Below are 21,634 nucleotides of genomic sequence, written 5' to 3' on the forward strand. Positions count from 1 at the left end.
ACCGTATTTGCCGGCGTATAAGACGACTCCCTAATTTTCCAGCCAAAATGTTGGTTTTGAGATATACTCGCCGTATAAGACTACCCCCTTCCTACTAGTCATGCCTCGCCTCACGGTGCCACCATTACATGCCAGACTCGCTGTGCCCTTACCTTATCCTAAGACATGCAGAATCGCGTCCGTCCATTTTTTTCAAAAGCCGCGCCTCCTACGTCTTCTGTTCCGTGATAGGCAGAACACTCAGCTTCCCAGGAGGCACCGTGTTCAGTGTTCGCCTATCACAGAGGCCCTCTCGTCAGAGGACGAGAGGGCCTCCGTGATAGGCGAACACTAAACACAGTGTCTCCTGGGAAGCTGAGTGTTCCGCCTATCATGGAACAGAAGAAGTAGGAGGCGTGGCTTTGAAAAATGGATGGCCGCGATCCTGCATGTCTTAGGATAAGGTAAGGGATGTTAGGTTACCGGCGTATAAGACGACCCCCGACTTTTAAGAAGACGTTAAGGGGTTAAAAAATGTGTCTTATACGCCGGAAAATACGGTAAGTAAAAAAAAAAAAGTTTTCCCATTTTTTTTTTTTTTTATTTATTTTTAGATTTTTGGTGGAACATTTTTTTTTCATTTTAATATTCAAGTAAAATTAAATAGGTTATTAAAGTCACAAATTCTCATACAATAGAAAAAGAAATCGGAAGTGATGTCATGCGTTGTAATGTATTTTCGGACGACAACTACACTGACTAAACAAAAATCGTACGATCTGACATCGTACAAGGAAAATTTTTGCGCTTGTCCGATCGAATAATATCGGATGAACTGTCATGATCGGCTCTCGAAAGTAGTGTACACACGATCCGAAAATCGTACGATTCTTCCTTGGACGATCGTTTTCGTCCGATATTCGGATCGTGTGTACGGGCCATAAGCCTTTTTTTTTTTTTTTTTTTTAAATGTCACCTCTCCCCTTCTAACATTTATGCGGACCAACCTGTTTTGAAGAGATGTATACTATATGGCCAAAAGTATTGGGACACCTGCCTTTACACGCATCATGAACTTTAATGACATCCAAATCACTTCAACTCTTCTGGGAAGGCCGTCCACAAGGTTTAGGAGTGTGTCTATGGGAATGTGTGACCATTCTTCCAGAAGAGCATTTGTGAGGTCAGGCAGTGATGTTGGATGAGAAGGCCTGGCTCACAGTCTCCGCTCTAATTCATCCCAAAGGTGTTCTATGGGGTTGAGGTCAGGACTCTGTGCATGGACTAAGACTCCATTAAAGTTCTTGTCCCTGTAAAGGCAGGCGTCACAATACTTTTGGTAATGTAGTGTCCATAGGGTGTATACTTGCCCATTATCAGGCTGCTTTAGTCCTAGTCATGTGATCCCAAGTAAGGAGCGCTAGACACTGGCTGGGGGGGGCTGCGACATCACCCATGTCCAATCCATTGTCTGCGCTCCCCTCCTGTAGCTGGATCACATGACTGGAGCAGAGCAGGCTGAAAATGGGTATATACTTTTTTTTTTTTTTTATACACGCACAACAAAATCACCTCGCTACTCTCAAACAAATGAGATTTTTAATTTTCTAACCACTTCCATACCAGGAACTTTTACCCCCTTCCCGCCCAGGCCAATTTTCCACTTTCAGCATGGCCATACTGACAATTGCGCGGTCATGCAACACTGCACTCAAACAAGACTTTTACATCCCCCCCCCCCCCACAAATAGAGCTTTCCTTTGGTGCCATTTGATCTCCTCTGCGTTTTATTTTTTGCTAAACAAATAAAGACCACAAAAAGTGTTTTTCTTTGTTTCTGTTATAAAACTTTGTAAGCAAGTTTGGTGGCACTGATTGGCATCCCTGGTGGGCACCCTTTATGGGTCTGCAATGATAATTAATGCTCCGATTACCAGCGCGAATAGAAGAAAAGCCAATAAATTTAACTTCCTGGTTATGATGTGACCATCTGTGATTTGACACAGCTGATCACATGGTAAAGAGCCTACACCATACGCTCTTTACCTAGATCAGAGACACACCACTGATCGCCGCTCTGCTCACACCCTCGTGTGCAGCTTATCCTACTGGACGTCATGACGCTCAGTCAGTATAACACAACTACCCTGCGGCCATCATTCTGCATACAGTGGGAAGTTGTTAATTTTATTTACATATTAATGTGTTTTAAACCACTTCATACCCCGCCCATTGTCAAATGACGTCCGGAGGGATCTCCCATTCTGGGCGTCATGACGTCCTGGGCTTCCCGGCCGTCTAGGGGGCATGCAGCGTCACTCGTCAAATTTTTTTTTATTTTTAATCTTTTCGCTCTTGTTTTAAGGGCAAAAAACAAGCAATCAAATGCCATCAAAAAGCTCTATTTTGGGGGAAAAAATAATTTCACATGGGTGCAGTGTCGCATGATTGCGCAATTGTCATTCAAAGTGCGGCAGCACTGAAAATTGGCCTGGGCAGGAAGGGGGTGAAAATACCCTGTATTGAAGTGGTTGAACATGTTAGTGTAGCATCGGTATTAGGGGCGTTCACATTGATGCGATTCAACATGTCAAATAGGCGGCAATTGCAGCATCCTAATAGGTGCGATGACGCACCGATTCCCAAAAGTTTCGGTACTACTTTTGGCGATTTTTGCAGTTTACATTGACATTTCTGCAGAAACCTGCACAGATGTCTCTGAAGCTGGTAGGACAGGCTGATCACCGACAGCCCATCATACTGTACGATTGGGAAACCTGTTAAACTCCTCCCAGCATTGCAATCTCTTACAGGGATAAAACTGAAAAGTGTGCGTTTCCAGTCTTTTCACCCAAAATTCACACATTGTTCTATCGGTCTTTTTTTTTGGGGGGGGGGGATGTATGAACCTAAGGTGATAATTGTGAAAACCTTTATAGATCCCTCACACACACTAAATACATTTCTTTACCTGTTTTCAGATCGACGTCCAGCTACATGACCGACAAAAGAAAAGGCCAAGACGCTCAGAGGAAGACGATGAATAACTTTTTTTTTTTTATTGTATTTAAAATGTTTAAATAAACAGAAAGGAACACATTCTACTGTCATCTCTCTAAATATCGGATATGCAACATAAAATTCCAGAAACCGACATTGTGTCTTACAGCAGAGGAATGCGATTTCTCTGTCCATTGTGAGAACCATCCAGAGTGTTTAGTCCGGGTATATGAGGTTAGGCATTGATTGAAGCTTTCCACTCTACAGACACACACACACACAGTACTTGCTGCACGTGGCGCAATGCTCTGCAGACTTCAGTGACTCTTCTTACACAACATTGCTCAGAGGCGTTTGGTCAGCACTTTGATACATATGTACATAACTGATATGGGCAGATTTGTAGCCCGGTGACATTATTAGGGCTGCCACAAGATAGTCCTTGGGGTCCTGGTGACAACAGTGCAGCCCCCACACAAAAAAAAAAATTCACTCCTTCCTGCGCTTTTTGCCCTCATGGTCATGCTCCTTGGCACGGCCGCTGTCTGAGGGGCGTTTGGATCCTCCGTGCTGTTTGGCTTCCTCCAAGAACTTATCCAAACCGAAAGGATCCTCCTCAAACTGCACGGGCCCATCGCGGCGCTGCTTGCGGTCTGAGCCGGTGAACTCCTTATCGGGAACGAACCTGAGGAGGAGGAGAATGCATGTCAGGGAAAATAGCAAGGAATCATTTGGTCAGGGAACTGTGTGCATATTATTCATTGTCCTCACCTGTTGTTCTTCATCAGCGTGTCCAAGTCTGGCCCGAAATCCACATCTTGGTTCTTGGGCCGGTAGATGGTTTGTGCCATTTCCTTGCTACTTCTCCAAGGCTGATCATATACATTGTACACCTCGTCCTCCCCACCGGCAAAGCCGCTGTCCATACCCTGCAAATCGAGACCAATGGTTAGGAGGCGGAGTAATAGGTGAATCTGGGCGGTACCTTTTTCTGCACAACAGCAAAGACTATGGAGGGGCATTTTTACCTCTTCACCACCTGCTTTAACCCAGCACTAGCATGCAGTGGCAGGATGCTTGCAGGAGTGGCCCCATTTACTTGAATGGGTTGTGATCACCCACTAAATGCGTACAACAAATATGTATGACGCACTTCAGATGGGCTGCAAGAGTCAATGTACTAAATGTGACTAAAGCCTCGTACACACGATCTGATTTTCTGCGGACAAAAGCAAAGGAACTTGTCTTGCATACAAACGGCACACAATTGTCAGCCAACAAACACAAAACTATGTGGTTCTTTAGCACCAACTTCTGCTAATGTGTTATGGTGAGCATGCGGGTTTGTACTTTGGAGTTTTGTCCGACGAACTTGTGTGCACACGCTCGGATAATCCGACAACACGCAAATTGTTGGCGGAGAATGTTAAAGCATGCTATCCAACATTTTTTGGCGGAAACTCCGACAACAATTGTCCGATGGAGCATAAAAACAGTCAGATTTTCCACCAACAGCCTGTCATCACAAAATTCCCGTCGGATAATCCGATCGTGTGTACGAGGCTTAAGTCACATAGGGAGAGACGGTCCATGATGAGAGTTAATCGATAGATGAATAAAAAGGTTACTTTTCCTTAGTGGCCCAATCCTTATAAACGGTATAAGGATTGGGGCAGGAAAACAACGTCTCAACCGCAGGGTTCAACCCCCAACCTCACATGTGACGTCCTAAGGGTGTGGCCACCAAAAGTAATTAAGGGCTCGTTTACATGTGCAGCAGACACTACTGCGCTTCTGAAGAGTAACCCAAGCACGTTTGACAGGTGGTGATCTCATGATTCTCTCCCCCCCCCCCCTCCAATTAAAGTGGTTGTAATACATTCTGTGCTTGCAGCTGCCTCCCAGACACCCCCCCCCTTTTTTTTCTTCTTCCAAGAGTCGGTTCACACTGGGGCGGGACGACTTCGCAAGGCATCCTGAAGACGACTTCAGAGGCGACTTGCAAAATGACTTCTGTATAGATGTCAATGCAAGTCGCCCCCAAAGTCGTACAAGAACCTTCTTCTAAGTCAGAGCGACTTGCGTCGCTCCTATTAGAACGGTTCTATTGAATAGAATGGGATGCGACTTGTCAGGCGGCTGAGTCGCCCCAGTGTGAACCGGCTTTTACCTGAGCCCTATCCAGCGAGGTGCACAAGCGCAGCCGCTTTAACCTACTGTCACTCTCCTCATTGAACAGATGATAGCAGCAGGAACCATTGGCTCCCGCTGCTGTCAATCAAAAGATGTGATGGTGGGGTGGGGTCAATGGACACAGCAGCAGGACTCGAAGAGGAGGGGCTTGAAGCACCAACGTGGTACCCCAGAAGAGGATTGGGGCTGCTCTGTACAAAAGGGGGTTACCTTGCGGGCACGCTCCTGAGTCATTCACTAGGCATCCATAGCTGCCAAATGTATGACTCGGCCCTGCCGCCCGCATCATTGGAATTGATTTGATAGATTGATAGCAGCGCAGCCATTGACTGCCAATCAGGACACGAGACACCAGCCATAGCTGATGTGCTTGTCCCCAGGGAGAAGAAAAAACGGGGGACGTTTTTTCACCTTGATGCATTAAGGTGAAAAAACATGAGGGTTTACAACCCCTTTAAAGCTTCGGAGACATACTAGACCATGCTGCTGGATTGGACTTGTAAGGCAAACCTAGAATATGACCTTCAGTCACTGGGCTCTGCATTGTGGAGTTTCCAAACCTGAGTGTACGGTGTTAGCCACATAGCACTCTCCAGATACAAGCTATGGCTGTATCCTTTGGAAGTAGGCAAAGGACTGGGAGCTACTTTGTTACTAGAATCATTGGGCACAATTAAAAATTCCCACTGCCATAGGCTTTATTACGGAAGGGGTCACGCTAATGGATGGAGCACTGACGGCATCAATTGGGTGGAATGTGGTGCACACCGAGTAATCTTCTCTGCAGTTCAGCTTCGAGGAAGCGGCTCCTGACTGCAAGTGACACTTGGATTATCCTGTTCACATCTGCTGCCTGCCTACAGTGAAGCAACAGCTGGTTTGTTGGCATTCAAAACCTGGCCTTGCACCCAGAGCTACATTGCCACCTGTCTTATAATGAAACACGTTGAATTGAAGACACAAAGGGAACAGTTTTGCTTTCAGCTCACCATTCACCAATGATTTTCCTGTAGTGCACCCTCTGAAGGGCCATTTTATTTTTCAGTGGAATCTGGTGGGAGTAGAAATTACTTCTAGATTTTCTTTTGTCATCTGCAAAGTGGAGTGAACTTTGTACCTTCCTTTACATGTCTGTATGGCCAGAGGTGCAGTACAGGAAGTCGCAAAGATCCGACTTGCAAACGGAGGCAGCGTTACATCCCTGCCGGCAGCTTGCGCTCCACGCTGGCCCCGGTGTTCTGTCGATAGGTGCGGGCACTTTGACGGAGGGCACATATCGACAGAACACCGGAAATTGCAAAGTAGCCATCTTGCAGAACAGGACACATCCCACACTGCAGTACTAAATGTACTGCATGGCCCAGAAGCACCCGGAACACCCCACATTGCACAGCCAGAAGCACCTGGCTGGAGTTACACTTCACAAACCTACAGTCTCTAGCTCATTCGTAACTCGGGACTGCCTGTAGTGGGAACTGGACTTACCCTGCTTTGGTTGAAGAGCCGCTGGTCGTACTGGATCTCCGCTGTTGGTCGCTGGCTGGGTATTCCAAGGGCAATCTGTTCACTGATGTCTCTATCCTCATTCCTCTGCAGCTTTGACCTGCAAAATAAAATTTCATGTAAATAATCTTACAGTGGTCTTCCTGTGTTCACACTGCAGCTTTATCATCAGCAGGGGTTGACTGTTTCCCCTCTTCTTCCACTTAGGGTGGTCTTATCAATATGCTCATTGCTTAGATGACCAATTATAACAGCAAAGACTCCATTTTACCTCTTGTCGGGGGCTGCCCTGGACAGGTTGCGCTCGTGTTGTCGCTCCTTTCGCCTGTTATCTCTGATTTCATCCCTCTCTCTGGCTTCTCCATCCTCTGGAAGAGAAATATCAACATGTCAATATGTAAGTATTTGGATATCATCATCATAACCCCCTTACAATATACCTGTGGATCTCACCTTTCTCTGCATGAGACTTTATTCCAGCTCGGCGTTCTCTGGCAATCTGAGCCAGTTCTCTCAACTTTTCCTCCTTTTTCTCCTTCTCCTTCTGTGCCATCTTCCTTTCCACTTGGGCTCTCATCTCCACAGCTTCTCGAGCCTGCCGAGGCAATCGGATGTCAATGGGGAGGAAAACAGCTACTGGCCACACAAATGACCAGACACACTACCCATCCCATCAGCAATGTACCCTCAGACATGCATTCACCTTCCATCAGCACTGCACACATCCTCAGACACACACTCACCTTTCTGTCAGCGATGTACAAAGCTTCAGCTAGTTTAGCAAAGTTCTCATTAATGTGGACAGTCTGAAGGCCCCTGCCATCAGCAGCCAAACGCTTGTCCAGCGGTATGGTGTAACCCTACAGAAAGGAAAAGAGGCCAGATAAGGGTTATTAGCCTACGCCATGAGCCACTGCACCCTAATTAATCAAGTCAGTTGGGGTTATACATTTTGGGATGCTGGGGGAGCAAATGATAAATCACTGAACTAAGTTGCTGCTGTGCAATGTCCATGAACAGAAGTATAATCCATGGAGAAAACCCCTCCGCCTTTATTTACATTCATGATCCAAATTTACAGAATAACATTTGCTATATCAGCGTTTCATGGGAGATTTAATTGTTATGACAACTCATTTTGCCACGTGTGTGTGTGTGTGTGTGTGTGTTGATGACTGAGGCCCTGCACCCCCTGCTCTTCCTTACATATTTCTGGAACCATTTACTAGAATGTCAGAATCCCTTCAGTATATTTTAGGAACCCCTGCACATATTTTCTGCTCTATCTGGGTCCCCCCTGTCTGGCGTATTCCAATGCCAATCTATACAAACCTACTTTTCCCAGGTGCCCCATGCCATGTTGAGGCAGCTCCCCCAACAGAGAAAAGCATAGACAGGAGGCCATTGGCCATATTATATGCTCCTGGTGTGTACCAGGGGTGACCGACATATCAGTTTAGGTTACCTTAGCGTTTTTCCAGTTAGAAATGCAAGGGGGGATTCTCCATTCTTGCTGCTCCTTGACAGTCATCTAAAAAGGACAGACAGGAAATTCCATTACATACAAACAATGCAGACGACATTTCCCATCAAAGTGCTGCAGGGTAGGCTGGATGTGTCTACAGAGATGCACCTCACTGCACCAATATCAGAATTACCAGATATACATTACCCTCCACCCACCCACTATACAACACAGAAATACATCACTCCCATTTTAATTGGAGCAGACATCTCCTCCAACCAGGGAGCAGACAGGAGTACTTACCTTCCTGCTGGGGGAGTGCATTACAGGAGCAGGAGGAGACGGGGGGCCACGTGGGATCTTCTTGTTGATTCTGGAAAAGCAAGATGATGTAGTGATGAATTTTCATTCTGCTTTCCATCATCATTCTACACAACCCCAGAGCAGTCTGTACCCTACTATAGTGGCCAGCACTTACTTGAAACGTGGTGGCTCCATAGGGTCTTTCTGCATCTCCACCATACGAATGACCCTCTGCTTGGCTCCCGAATTGAATGCCACACCTTGCTGGGATGGCGTGTACCTGGGAAGAGACAAGGATATGTAATGAGGACCCTCTTGTGACAGTATACCCTCCTACATGTAATGAGGGTCTCCCTGGCATAGTCCATCCTCCCCATTGTAAACCCTTTGCCATGTACTAAAGATCTTCCTGGAACAGAGCTACCCTTTGTAGTAAGAACCCTATCAGCATGGTCTGCCCTCTCCCATGTAATGAGGCACTCCTGGCATAGTCCACCCATTTCCATGTTGGTAGGCCCTTCCAGGCACTGTCCGCACTCCCCAGCGTAATGAAGAACCCCCCCTATTAAAGTGGTTGTAAAGCCTTAAGCTTAATGCATTCTATGTATTTGGTGAAAAACCCATGCTGCAGCTCCCACCACTACTTTTTCTTACCCGAGCCCAATCTGCAAGGGCACAACAGCTCCAGCCTCTTTCGCTCTCATTGGACAGATTGATAGCCGTAGGAGCCATTGGCTACCGCTGCCTTCAATCAAAGGCCGATGCGGGGGGACGTGGCAGAGTCCCGATGTCTGCATCAATGTACGCTGCAGGACTAAGGAGCAAGCCCGCATGGGTGCCCCGATGGAATATGGGGGCACCCAATGAAAAGGGGGGCAGGCCTGCTCTGTGCAAAACCATTGCACAGAGAAGGTACGTATAGGCATTTTAATTATATAAAAAAAAAATTAACATTTATAACCACTTAAAGAGCCAATAGTTTCTTCTGTCATAAATGCTTCAAGAGCTCAGCTCATCAAGTTACTCCTGCGTGCATGCGTAGGAGTGACATCACAGCTTGGACTTTCAAGTAGCTAAACAGAGCGCAACCGGAAGAAGGACCAGGAGAAGATGTAATTACTCCAGGTCAGTTAGAACGCTGACACCGCAATGCTGGAGGGAATCATTTAACAGGTTTGACATAAGTCCACCCTCCCCCATGTAATGAGGACCCTCCTAGCACCCAGTCTACTCTGCCCCATGTAATGAGAACACCTTCCCTAATGTAAAAGGTACCCTCCTGGCACAATCCAATGCAATAAAAGGCCCAGAACCTCACCTGATGTACTGTGCTGGTGCCAGCTTGTCTGCGGCTCGAACCGGCATGGCTGCGGCTATCTTCTGGGACACAGCTTTATCCAGGGCCTGGCGAGTCTTGTCTGTCAGCTGGAAAAACAAGGTTGTTAGTAAAATCTCAACCCGTTGCCAGATGCCTTTTAAAAAGTGAGCTGTGGCATCCAAGGCTGATAGGAGGGACTGGCTACACAGTGCTGGCAGCAATGGAAGTCTGCCCTACCAGCACCTGATCGATGGTAGCCGACTCTGAGCTGTTGGTGAGCACTCAGATAAGGTTCTGAGGACGCCGATGGAACACACCCAGGAACAATACAGTGATGTATATATCATAAGTTCATGACGATAAAACCAAAAAATGTTTACCTCTCGGACTGTCTCTTCATCGGGTCTCTGGAGGTCTGGGTCATCTTCATTCATCACTTCCTTAGGTACGAGGTCTGTGTATTTACTGTATATAACCTACAAACAAAAAAAGTAGATCATTCAGATTCCAGGCTGCCCAGCTGAAGGATTCTATTAGATAACATTTCACAAGCTAGAACAGAACAGGGAACAAGCCCTGTAACAGGCAGCCTATACTGAGAGAAGGCTGACATGAGCAGAAGAACAGGTAGCAGTAATGACCAACAACTGCCAGAGACTTTGATCCCAGATTCACAACCCCCCCCCCCCCCCTCCCCACCCAAACATCCCGCAGACCCTCACCTTGTCTTTTGCCTGGCCCTGCCGTGCAATGGCATCATACTTGATCTTCCCCTCTGCATCCACTTGTACAGCCAGGGAATTGGACGACCGCTTCTTCCTGCCCATGTCCAGGGGGTACTGCGCCACATGGATTTCCGGGAACGCCCCTCCATCTCCAAAATCCTGCAGAGAAAGCAATAGTGCAATTAATAAATCAATTTAACTTATCAAAACACAGACGATACTACAATGTTCCCTGAAAAATAACAATCAGTATGACGACAAGTGTGAGGTGTTTGCAGGCCCCGAATGTTCACATGAGATGTGCAGTGACAGTCTGCACTTGCCTACCGGGCACTTTTACCTCCTTCCTACCCAGGCCAATTGTTAGCGCCGGCACACTTTGAATGACAAATTGCGCCGTCATGCAACAGTCCCCATATGACATTTTTATCTTTTCCCCCCACACAAATAGCTTTCTTTTGGCGGTATTTACCACTGGCCTTTTTATTTTTTTGCTAAACAAATGATAAAAAAAAAAAAAAAAAAAAAAAATAATGGGAAAAAATATATATTTTTCATAGTTTGGTATAACATTTTATAAAACAGGCAATTTTCTCCTATACTGATAGGCACTGATGAGGCTGCACCGATTGGCAGCACTGGTGGGCACTGAATCAGTGCTGATGTTCTTTTAACAAAAGCCAGTTATCGGCTCTTTTTCTTTAATGCTGTCGGCTCGGAGTAAAGAAAAGCTGATAACTCGCTTGTTTTTACTTCTGTGATCAGCAGTCATTGGACACAGCTGATTACGTGGTAAAAGGCCGCTGTGATTGGCTCTTTACTGCGATTTGTGATCAGCTGAGTCCGAAGGACACAGTGATCAGAGCGTGCCGCCCATGCGATCACGGGAGGACGTCCATGTACACCCTCCCAGAAAATTAAGCATCAAAAGACGGCTACAGTGTGGGCGGAAAGGGGTTAACCAGTTGTGAAAGCTGGGAGTACTATGGCGCTTGAGCTGCGGGTTTACAATCCCCGACCACCCGCCTGAACACTAACATACAGCAGAATCGCCACAATGGCAAAACGGGCGACACGCATTTGGATGCCATTCATCGCTACCCCAAAAACGGTGCACGATTGTTGCATGGAACAATGCACCTGTCTCGCGACCAAAATTTGGCCCCCTCAAGCTTCTCTGCAGCGACAAACGCGCATACGGCCGCCCATAGAAGTGAATGGCCTGCCCTATGCAGAACACGCAGAGTTGTGTGACAAATTCAATCACCCAAAAAAAAGCGAACACCCGATTCTCATTCTGATCATCTGTCTTCCAAGTATGCAAAATGAGTGAGAACTGCTTTTCTGAAGCATGTGGCTCAAAAAAACAGAGTTCAGAGACAGTCAGGTAATCAGCATTTCCAGAAGGTGGTCAGGAATGGGAGCCTAAAGCTGGCTATACACTGCATGAATCGGGCTCAGCGGCCACCTCCTGCGACATCCCTTGATTGAAAAATTGAAGAAGCCGGAAGGAAAACTGCTGGCCAACAAGTCTCATTGTCCAATCAAATGGAGCTGCTGTGGGGATTTTGACAATAAGCACAGCGGGAGATTTATCCATCTCTGCTGTATAGTAAGGGCAGAGGAATACGTTATATTTTATTCAGCCTGCACTGTCACTGTACTGACACTGGCTGGGAAGGGGTTAACATCGGGGCGATCAAAGGGTTAAAGGTGTGCCTAGCTGGTGTTTCAGTGTAGTGGGGGGGAGCTGCTTTTACTAGTGGAAGGCATGGATCAGTGTTCCTACTTTATAACACAGGATCCATGCCTTCTGTACAGACAGAACGGCAATCTACCTTGTTTACATGGATAGACCGCTGTTCTGCATGTGTACTGAACGATCAGCAGGTGTCGGTGGTCATCGTGTCCGCGGGACCCGCTGTGTAAAACAAGCGAGCCGCCCTCGCGCCTGATACCCAGAAGCGCAGGATCATGAATATATACGTGATCATGTGCAGTGCGGCCACCCTGTAGCAGTAAATCTGCTATGGGGCAGTCAGCAAGTGGTTAAACCTGCAAACAAAAACTTTGAAAATGACCCTCCCACAGTGTTCTGTCATAATGTGATAGTATACACTTCATACTAGCACATCGTGGCAGACTTGCTTGTGAAACACAGTCCTCCAGCGCTGTGCCGTTACCGCTCCTCCTCATCCCAGATGTTTTCAGTCTTGCTTGCAGGCATCGTCTCTTCAGATGCTTGAATGGCCGGGCCACAATTACGTCACTCCCACATTACCTCAGCGCAACAAGGGTGCCGTAAATGTGGTCTGAGCTGCATGTATTACATTACCGCTGACAGGCCACTAGGGTCTCTTTGGTTAAAACAAAGCCTGCCTGTCAGCGGTTTTTATAAAATGTAATTCAACACCACTTAAACTTTGCAAGATTCATTGTTCTGTATTATGTTTTTTTTTCTAAGAAACATTTTATTAGGTTTTTGAAACATCCAAAAATCAAAACCATTAGCCACCTCCACCCTCTTGCCCCAAAATGCAGGCAACTCTAAAACATATGAAACAAAATATTAATGTATTGCAGAATTCACCAACATTTGTGTAATAATCTGAAGCCTAACCCACCCCATTCAGTCCCACCCACGAGGAGCCCCAATACTGACTGATCTAACAAATGTAGATTTCACAAGGTGCCCCCGATAACACTCACCTCCACAGTTCGGGGCACCCAGCCTTTCCGATGTCCATATGGGGGCGGTTCCCTTCGTGATGCCACCAAAGCCGTCTGCAGAGACTTCTGAGCCCTGATCTTCTCCTCAGCCTCCAGCTGGTCCTGGGAGAGCTGAATGGGAGCGGGCAGAAAGCTGGGGAGAGAAGACAAGTCAGTTTACTCAATGACACTGCCATGTGTGACTGCGGCTGGAGAAGAGACGGTCAGATCACTCAGTGACATTATCGCATGTGACCGCGGCTGGAGAAGAGACGGTCAGTTCACCTAGTGACATCACATGTGACCGCAGCTGGAGAAGAGAGATGGTCAGTTCACCCAGTGACATCACATGTGACCGCAGCTGGAGAAGAGATGGTCAGATTACCCAGTGACATCACATGTGACGATGGGAGCAACACCACCATTGTCAGTAAGGGAACCTGGCAGTGAAGCCTTGCGGCTTCACAGCCAAGTCCCTACTGTGCATGCACGGAAAAGCGCGCTGCGCTCTCTTACTGGCCTTGCAGCGGAAAAAGGAGGAGGAAGGGGACTGAACTTCCGACGTAACTCGCCGCGGCGAGAATTCTTGGAAGTGGGGACAGGGTAGCGGTCAAAAACAGGTACCTGCTCCCCCCAAATGGTGCCAAAAACGTGACACCGGAAGGGAGAACCGGAATCAGATAAGCGGAGATTCCACTTTTGCGTAGACCTCCTTTATCTGTAAAGCTCTCCCCTGTGAGAAGTGACTGATTGGCTCTCCAATAAGACCCCATTCACACCTTCGCGTTTTGTCGCATGTAGCGCGACGCGAACAAACGCCAGAGGGACGAAAAGCAATGAAAGTCAATGGGGATGGTTCACATCTGAACGCTGATGCGCCTGACGCGCATCGCCTGTAGTCAAAAGAAGTTCTGGACCCTTTTCTGTCGCGCAATACGCGCGATATGCGCGTATTTGAGCGTTTTTGGTTTTCCATTGAAATCAATGTAAAACGCCAGATACGCGCGTATTGCGCGACAACAAGCGTTTGCTACAGGCGTTTTGTCAATAGAACTTGTCGCCCATGCAGAAGATTTAAAAAATCTACCAACATAGCAACAAGTGATGAAAAGATGATAGTTTTTCCTATTGGCTAAAAAAAAACCGTCTAAGTACAAAAACGTCGGACAACGCTGTATGCAAACGCGCATATTAGCATGAATACGCGCGAAAAAAACGCCTAAAAAAACCGCCGGAAAACGACGCTATTGCCTACGCCTAGGTGTGAATGCAGCCTAACCGGAATCTCTTTGTTTACGTGAGAATCACAATTGTTTTGCTTAGAATAAAAAACTTTCACATTATACAAAAAAAATAAAAAATTGGCCTAACTTTACTGGTTAATTTTTTTTTAATTCATTAGAGTAATTTTGTTCCAAAAAAAAAAAAAAAAAGCATTTGAAAGACCACTGCACAAATACAGTGCGACATGAAACTGCATTTCTAGCAAAAAATAATGATTTTAACTTGAAACCAACAAGTGTCAGAAAAAGGTTTGGTAGTTAAGTGGTAAACTTTCCTAATTTACATACAGAAGTCCATTCCTTTGATGTAGAGGACAAATTGTTACAATGTTTAGATGTGTAAAGCCACTCTCATCCTTTCTAAACTCCTGCCATAGTGCTGATCTATAAGGATATAGATGCCTCCTGCATGTATCCTCACCTGTCAAATGTCTCCCCTCTGTCTGTTATGAGACCCGAAAAACTGCAGATTCTGTGGGTGGGTCTGTTGTCTGGAGCTTGGTGGGTGGAGTTGTGATGTCAGTAGACTCCCCGCCCTCCTTTACACTCCCCTTGTCAACATGCATTTTTTCCTATGTATTCCTTACACTAAATTCTGCTGTAATCACCAACATCCAATCAAAATCCAGAAAAGTAACCACATGACTTCAGAAAAGGAGTACGGGTGGGAATTAAAAAAATAATGGCGGTCTCCAGGCTAGTGCATGAGATATGTTAATAACCTGTCACTCACAGCAGGGGGGCGGAACGGACCAAGGTTTTTCTCTGCAAGTCAAGATTTCTCGGAGCTGGATTAACTCTGTGTGGCAAGACTGGGCACAGATGATAGGAAATCTTATACTGTACATTGTGACATCAAAAAATAAATAAAAAATTTCAGGTTTACATTCACTTTAAGTTCCACTGGTAAAGAACGTTGCGATACTTGGCAGACTGCCCAGTGTTCTAAAAAAAATCCTGGACTTATAAAATGTCTCGACCGCGTCACTTCAGGAAACAGATGTCTGCGGGGCTTTAACGCGCATGCGCGACTTCACCGCGCATACAATTTTTGGGTCCAGAAAAACTATAGACCTGAGCTGGCGGATCGGCAGTTTGTTTAAACTGGTCATCGGCAACACCGCGTCCAGCTTCACCCCCAGGCTGTTCTTTCTACTAACCCGTACCGGAAAAAGTGGGAGGCGGAGATAGAGCGCTGTTTAGAGAGGGGGGGGGGGGCGGACCGCACACAGTGCTATGCATGGGGACCGCCCGCCCCCTCTATCTCCCCCTCCCACTTTCTCTCAGTACGGGTTAGTAGAAAGAACAGCCTAGGGGCGGGGCTGGATGTGGTGTGGCTGATGACAAGTTTAAACAAAATCGCTGCTCTGCCCACCCACTCCAGTCTACAATTTTCATGGACCCCCGAAAATCTCATCCGCACATACGCGATAATACAGCGGTGAAGTCACACATGTGCCATAATACAGCGGTGAAGTCACACATGTGCCATAATACAGCGGTGAAGTCACACCTGCGCCATAATACAGCGGTGAAGTCACACATGCGCCATCATACAGCGGTGAAGTCACATGCGCGGTAACACAGCGGTGAAGTCACACCTGCGCCATAACACAGCGGTGAAGTCACACCTGCGCCATAACACAGCGGTGAAGTCACACCTGCGCCATAACACAGCGGTGAAGTCACACCTGCGCCATAACACAGCGGTGAAGTCACACCTGCGCCATAACACAGCGGTGAAGTCACACCTGCGCCATAACACAGCGGTGAAGTCACACCTGCGCCATAACACAGCGGTGAAGCCACACCTGCGCCATAACACAGCGGTGAAGCCACACCTGCGCCATAACACAGCGGTGAAGTCACACCTGCGCCATAACACAGCGGTGAAGTCACACCTGCGCCATAATACAGCGGTGAAGCCACACCTGCGCCATAATACAGCGGTGAAGCCACACCTGCGCCATAATACAGCGGTGAAGCCACACCTGCGCCATAATACAGCGGTGAAGTCACACCTGCGCCATAATACAGCGGTGAAGCCACACCTGCGCCATAATACAGCGGTGAAGCCACACCTGCGCCATAATACAGCGGTGAAGCCATACATGCGCCATAATACATCGGTGAAGTCACACCTGCGCCATAACACAGCGGTGAAGTCACACCTGCGCCATAACACAGCGGTGAAGTCACACATGCACCATAAAGCTCCGCGAACAGTTATTTCATGACGCAGTCGAGGAATTTCATAGGGCGGGATTTGTTTTTTTTAAATACACCAAGTTTCCTTTCTTTTCACAGCTGCGGCTTCAGCAGAGCGGAGAGAATTCTCTGCATGGAAAGATCGCAAAATACTTTGTCACGATCGCAACAGGGTAAAAAAAAATAAAAAATCTGCGATAACGATTCTTGCCGATTGAATCGCGCAGCTCTAGTTTACATGCGACCAGCTGTGATTGGACACACGGAGAGCCTCGTCGCCGGCTCTTCGCGCAGGTCGGGGACGCGCCGTGTCCCAGGGACACGCAAAACGCGGCGAGAGTGGGACGACGCCATATTACGTAAGTCCTAGAAGAAGAGAGCGACGCCACGGCCTACCGGAGTATTGTCGCTGTCTACGTCCATCGCTTTATGACTGCAGTGTCCCCATCTTCTGATGGCTCCGCCCAGCAGGATCATGCCACAAAGATCCAATCATCTCACCGCTGGACAATGAGGTCTCTGCCCTCCACACTCACCACATCTCATCCAATAGGGCAGGGGGGTAGAATGCAACCTCTGTGGTGAAAACTACAAGTCCCATGAGACATTGCAAGACCCTGACAATCACAGGCATGACTCCTAGAGGCAGAGGCATGCTGGGATTTGTAGTCTCACCACAGCTGGAGGGCCGAGGTTGCCTTCCCCTGTAATAGAGCATCATGGATGTGCAGCAGACAAATCTGCAGCAACTGTGTGATGTTATCAGGTCACTATGAATCTCTGAGGAACGTTTCCAGCACCTTGTTGTATCTATGGCAACAAGAAGGAAGGGGGGCAACCCGGAACTAGTAAGGTGTATATCAGGTATAATGGGGACAGACGTGGGGGGAGGGGTCCCAGGCCATGACTGGATCTCACAGAACGGTCACACCACAGCAGAGCCGCCCGGATAGGACCGAACACTACCGGGGATTGTTTATAAAGAGCAACCCGCCTCTCTCCCCCTTCGGGGAAGCTCCGACACCCCCCGTGCCCCCCACTCACCAGGACAGCGACATCTTCCTCTACTTCTTCCCCGCCGGATGTGGACCCCGCGACGCGCCGGATGAGGAGGAGCGTCACGTAACTACGCGACAACCCTTGCCCCGCCCAGCTTCCCGCAGAAGGTCACGTGGCCCAAGCTCGCTTTCTGGTTGGACACTGTACTTTTTGCATGGGACGACCTCTTCCTTACAGTGGGTGTAGCAAGATGGCGGCGACGGAACGCCACTTCCGTTACAAAATCAGACGTGTCGCCAAATCTGACGAAACACATCCATGCTTCTCCGCCATTTTTCTGAAGTTCCTCCATTGAGAGAGAATGAGAAAGTCTCAGAAAAAATGGCGACGGGGCACAACACCGGTATGCGGCTTATGTAACGCTAAGTGAAGCTCCCCCCCCACGCCTGTGGAAGGTGGTCTGTTCTAGCCACGCCCCCTTGTATGCTTCAACTACTCCAAGCCCAGAGGTCAGTGCGGAGCCACGTACTACACTTCCCAGAGTTCACCGCGCCCGCTGGAACCTACCAACTCCGTGGAAAGAAGGGGGGGGAGGCTCTGTTCAGAGAGGGGAAGCTGGCCAGCAGGTAAGTGATACAGCTAGGGTTGCCACCTCATCCCTTTAAAACAGAACACATATTAATTACACAGGTTCTGTGGCTAATTAAGGTGGTAATTAGACTCATTTGGTGCCTTACCTGCATTAAATTAGCCTCAGAACCTGTGTAATTCATATGTGTTCTGTTTTAAAGGGATGAGGTGGCAACCCTAGATACAGCTGGGGCTGCCCCACAGGAACCAATCAGAGTCTGACCCTGGCCTGAAGAGGTGTCAGTGGGAGAAACGCTGACAGTTCTGATTTCAGGCAGTGGGACATGTGACCTCTTCATATTGGTATATGTCCTGTGTTGGTGTATTATTGCTTTTATTATGTGTCCTCACCACGGCTGGGACTATCATTATTAGCGTAATATATTATCAACACTGGGGTAGATTCAGTAAGCAATTGCGTCTGCGTATCCATAGATACGCAGCGCAATTGCTTAGTTGCGCCGGCGTATCGACTTTTCTGTATTCAGAAAGCTCGATACGCCGACTGCAGCCTAAGATATGACTGGCATAAGGCTCTTATGCCGTCGTATCGCAGGCTGCATTCTTACGATGGCCGCTAGGTGGCGTTCCCGTAGTGTCAGCGTAGAGTATGCAAATTGCATACTCACGCCGATTCACAACCGTACGCGCGCCCTGTGTTCGCATTTTACGTCGTTTGCGTTCGTCGGTTTCTGCATAAGGCTGCTCCTGCTATTAGCAGGGGCAGCCAATGTTAAGTATACCCGTCGTTCCCGCGTCGCGATTTTTAAAAATTACGTTGTTTGCGTAAGTGAATCGTGAATGGCGCTGGACGCCATTCACGTTCACTTTGAAGCAAATGACGTCCTTGCGACGTCATTTACCGCAATGCACGTCGGGAAAGTTTCCCGACGGAGCATGCGCACTACGCTCGGCGCGGGAACGCGCCTAATTTAAATGATCCACGCCCCCTACGGGATCATTTAAATTACGCGCCCTTACGCCGGGCAGTTTTAACGAGTGCCCGCGCAAATTACGTAGCTACTGCTTCATGAATGAAGCGTAGCGCAGGTAATTTACGGAGGCGCAGTGTTAAAACGGTACGCTGTGCCTCCGTAAGAGTGCGCAGCCCTACCTGAATCTAGGCCAATAATCATTAGCATTAATATAATAATGAATTATCATTATATAGGGTGGAGGATCGATCGAGGATGGAGATCCCGCCTTCCCATCAGTGACAGGTCCTCTTTACGTGAAGTGGAAGGATGAGAAGGACAAGCCGTAGGGATCAGTTCACATATCATTCGTTGTCGCCATAAATCTCAAAAGAATTGACGCCCCAACACGTTTCGGGGGTATATGTCTCCCTTCATCAGAGCTGACCGGTAAGATTTGTTTTACACAACCAATCACAGGGCCCGTTCCCATGCAAGGAATGGGCTGCCCTATGTGAGAAAAACATGGAAAAGACATCTCCTGACCCTGTTCCCCAAACACAGCGTGCACCAAAACGCATGCTAGGGCACCTTGAAGTTTGGCGCACTCATTTGCAGGTGTTGGTGGTGTCATTAACGAATAAAAAGCGGAGCTCCACCCAAAAGGGGGAAGCTCTGCTTGTTCACTTCCTTCCAAAGGCACCTTTCGGAGGGGAGGGGAGCGGGTAACTCTTTTTGACAGGTACTCCTCCCCATTTCCAGGAGCCCTCGACATTATTAGAAATAAGGGATGACAGGTCCTCTTTACAGAGAGATCTGGGATCAATAAGACCCCACATCTCTCCTCTACAGTGTAAGGGCCAGATTCTCAGAAGAGTTACGCCGGTGTATCTACTGATACACCGGCGTAATTCGAATTTCCCGCCGGCGTATCATTATTTTGTATTCACACAACAAGATACGCCGGAATTAGGCTAGGATCCGACTGGTGTAAATCACTCACACCGTCGGATCCTAAATGCAATTGGCGTTTACGTTCAGGTCTCATTTGTTTATGCAAAGGAGCCTGATACGCCGATTCCCGAAAGAATTTGAGTCGCATAGCCGTCGCTTACGTCGTTTCCGTAAGCGTAAGGTTACCCCTGCTATATGAGGGGTAACCTTACGCCAGTCCACCGTATGCCATGTTAAGTATGGTGTCGGGTCCGCGTCGGCTTTTTCCGTCGGTAACGTCGTTTTCCTAAGTCGTCCGCGAATACGACTTTATGTCAATGACGCACACGTCGGCGTCATTGACGTTTTCCGTCGAGAACTGGAGCATGCGCACTGGGCTATTTTAAGCCCGGCGCATGCGCAGTTCGATCGGCACGGGGGCGCGCTTAATTTAAATACAAGCCGCCCCCTTTGAATTACGCTGGGATACGCTGGGCCATTTACACCACGCCGCCGCAAATTACAGAGCAAGTGCTTTGCGAATACGGCACTTGCTCCAGTAAGTTGCGGTGGCGTAGTGTAAATGACTTACACTACGCCGGCGCCGTATCTACCAGAATCTGGCCCTAAAGCATTAGATCAAAAAAAAAAAAAAAAATGGGCCAGATCCACAAAGAAGTTACGTCGGCGTATCTATTGATACGCCGCGTAACTTCTAGGATGCGCCGGCGTATCTTTTTTTCTGTATCCAGAAAGCAAGATACGCCGGATTTTCGCTTAGATACGACTGACGTAAGTCTCTTACGGCTTCGTATCTTAGTTGCATATTTACGCTCGCCGCTAGGAGGCGCTTCCGTAGATTTACGCATATGCAAATTAGGTAGATACGCCGAATTCACGAACGTACGTGCGCCCGGCGTATCTATATGCGTCGTTTGCGTAAGGCGTCGGACCGGCGTAAAGTTACCCCTGCTGTAGTGAGGCGTACGCAATGTTAAGTATGGACGTCGGGACAGCGTCAAATTTTACGTCGTTTGCGCAAAACGTTCGCGAATAGGGCTTTGCGTAAGTAACGTTCACGTCGTCTAGGCATTGAGCGGGCGTAATTTAATTAGAAAATTCAACGTGATACTGAGCATGCGCGCGCATGCGCCGTTCGAAAAAAGCGTAATTTACGCGGGGTGATGCTTAGTTTACATAAAACACGCCCCCCTGTTCCTCATTTGATTGAGATGACCCCTACACTTCAGCCAATCCCCTTCTTTGGTTAGGCGTTTTGTCTCACCTGCACCTTACACCAATAACACTGATCTCCTCTATGCAGGTTCCCCAGGATGGCGAGGGCTCCTCTCCGGCTCGTGTCTCTGCTCTCGGCCGGTCTGGCCACATCCGGTCTCTGTGTGTATGGGGCAAACTACTGGGACCCCAATGATTTTGGGGTTGTTCGAATTGGAAGAGCTGCACTGACGGTG

The 21,634-nt window shown here is 47.9% G+C and overlaps 3 protein-coding genes across 4 annotated transcripts in view; 2 read left to right on the top strand and 1 right to left on the bottom strand.

The window, feature by feature from the left end:
• LOC120920913 (SRA stem-loop interacting RNA binding protein) overlaps window positions 1-3,078 on the top strand; it is a 10,907-nt gene extending 7,829 nt beyond the window's left edge. Inside the window, exon 4 of the mRNA XM_040333354.1 lies at window positions 2,961-3,078. Within this exon, the coding sequence (XP_040189288.1) occupies window positions 2,961-3,026 (66 nt within the window). The 3' untranslated portion in view covers window positions 3,027-3,078. The remainder of the gene's footprint in view (window positions 1-2,960) is intronic.
• Window positions 3,015-17,837, bottom strand: SNW1 (SNW domain containing 1). Its single transcript, XM_040333351.1, has 14 exons — window positions 17,731-17,837; window positions 13,196-13,349; window positions 10,484-10,645; window positions 10,142-10,237; window positions 9,762-9,868; window positions 8,619-8,723; window positions 8,444-8,513; window positions 8,141-8,206; window positions 7,419-7,535; window positions 7,129-7,270; window positions 6,947-7,043; window positions 6,658-6,775; window positions 3,751-3,908; window positions 3,015-3,664 (listed from the first exon to the last, which is right to left on the bottom strand). The coding sequence occupies exons 1-14, from the start codon at window positions 17,742-17,744 to the stop codon at window positions 3,469-3,471; spliced, it is 1,602 nt and encodes a 533-aa protein (XP_040189285.1). The 5' UTR covers window positions 17,745-17,837; the 3' UTR covers window positions 3,015-3,468.
• Window positions 17,838-18,043: 206 nt separating this feature from the next.
• The window catches only part of ADCK1 (aarF domain containing kinase 1), a 40,065-nt gene continuing 36,474 nt past the window's right edge, over window positions 18,044-21,634 (top strand). The window contains exons 1-3 of one of the 2 annotated variants that reach the window (XM_040332282.1): window positions 18,044-18,311; window positions 19,487-19,679; window positions 21,487-21,631. In XM_040332282.1, coding sequence (XP_040188216.1) covers window positions 19,654-19,679; window positions 21,487-21,631 — 171 coding nt within the window. In that variant the 5' untranslated portion in view covers window positions 18,044-18,311; window positions 19,487-19,653. Of the gene's footprint in view, window positions 18,312-18,526; window positions 18,619-19,486; window positions 19,680-21,486; window positions 21,632-21,634 lie in introns of those variants that run through there. The other variant, XM_040332283.1, reaches the window with a different exon arrangement.

Source organism: Rana temporaria, chromosome 13 (assembly GCF_905171775.1).
Source record: "Rana temporaria chromosome 13, aRanTem1.1, whole genome shotgun sequence".
NCBI lineage: Eukaryota > Metazoa > Chordata > Amphibia > Anura > Ranidae > Rana > Rana temporaria.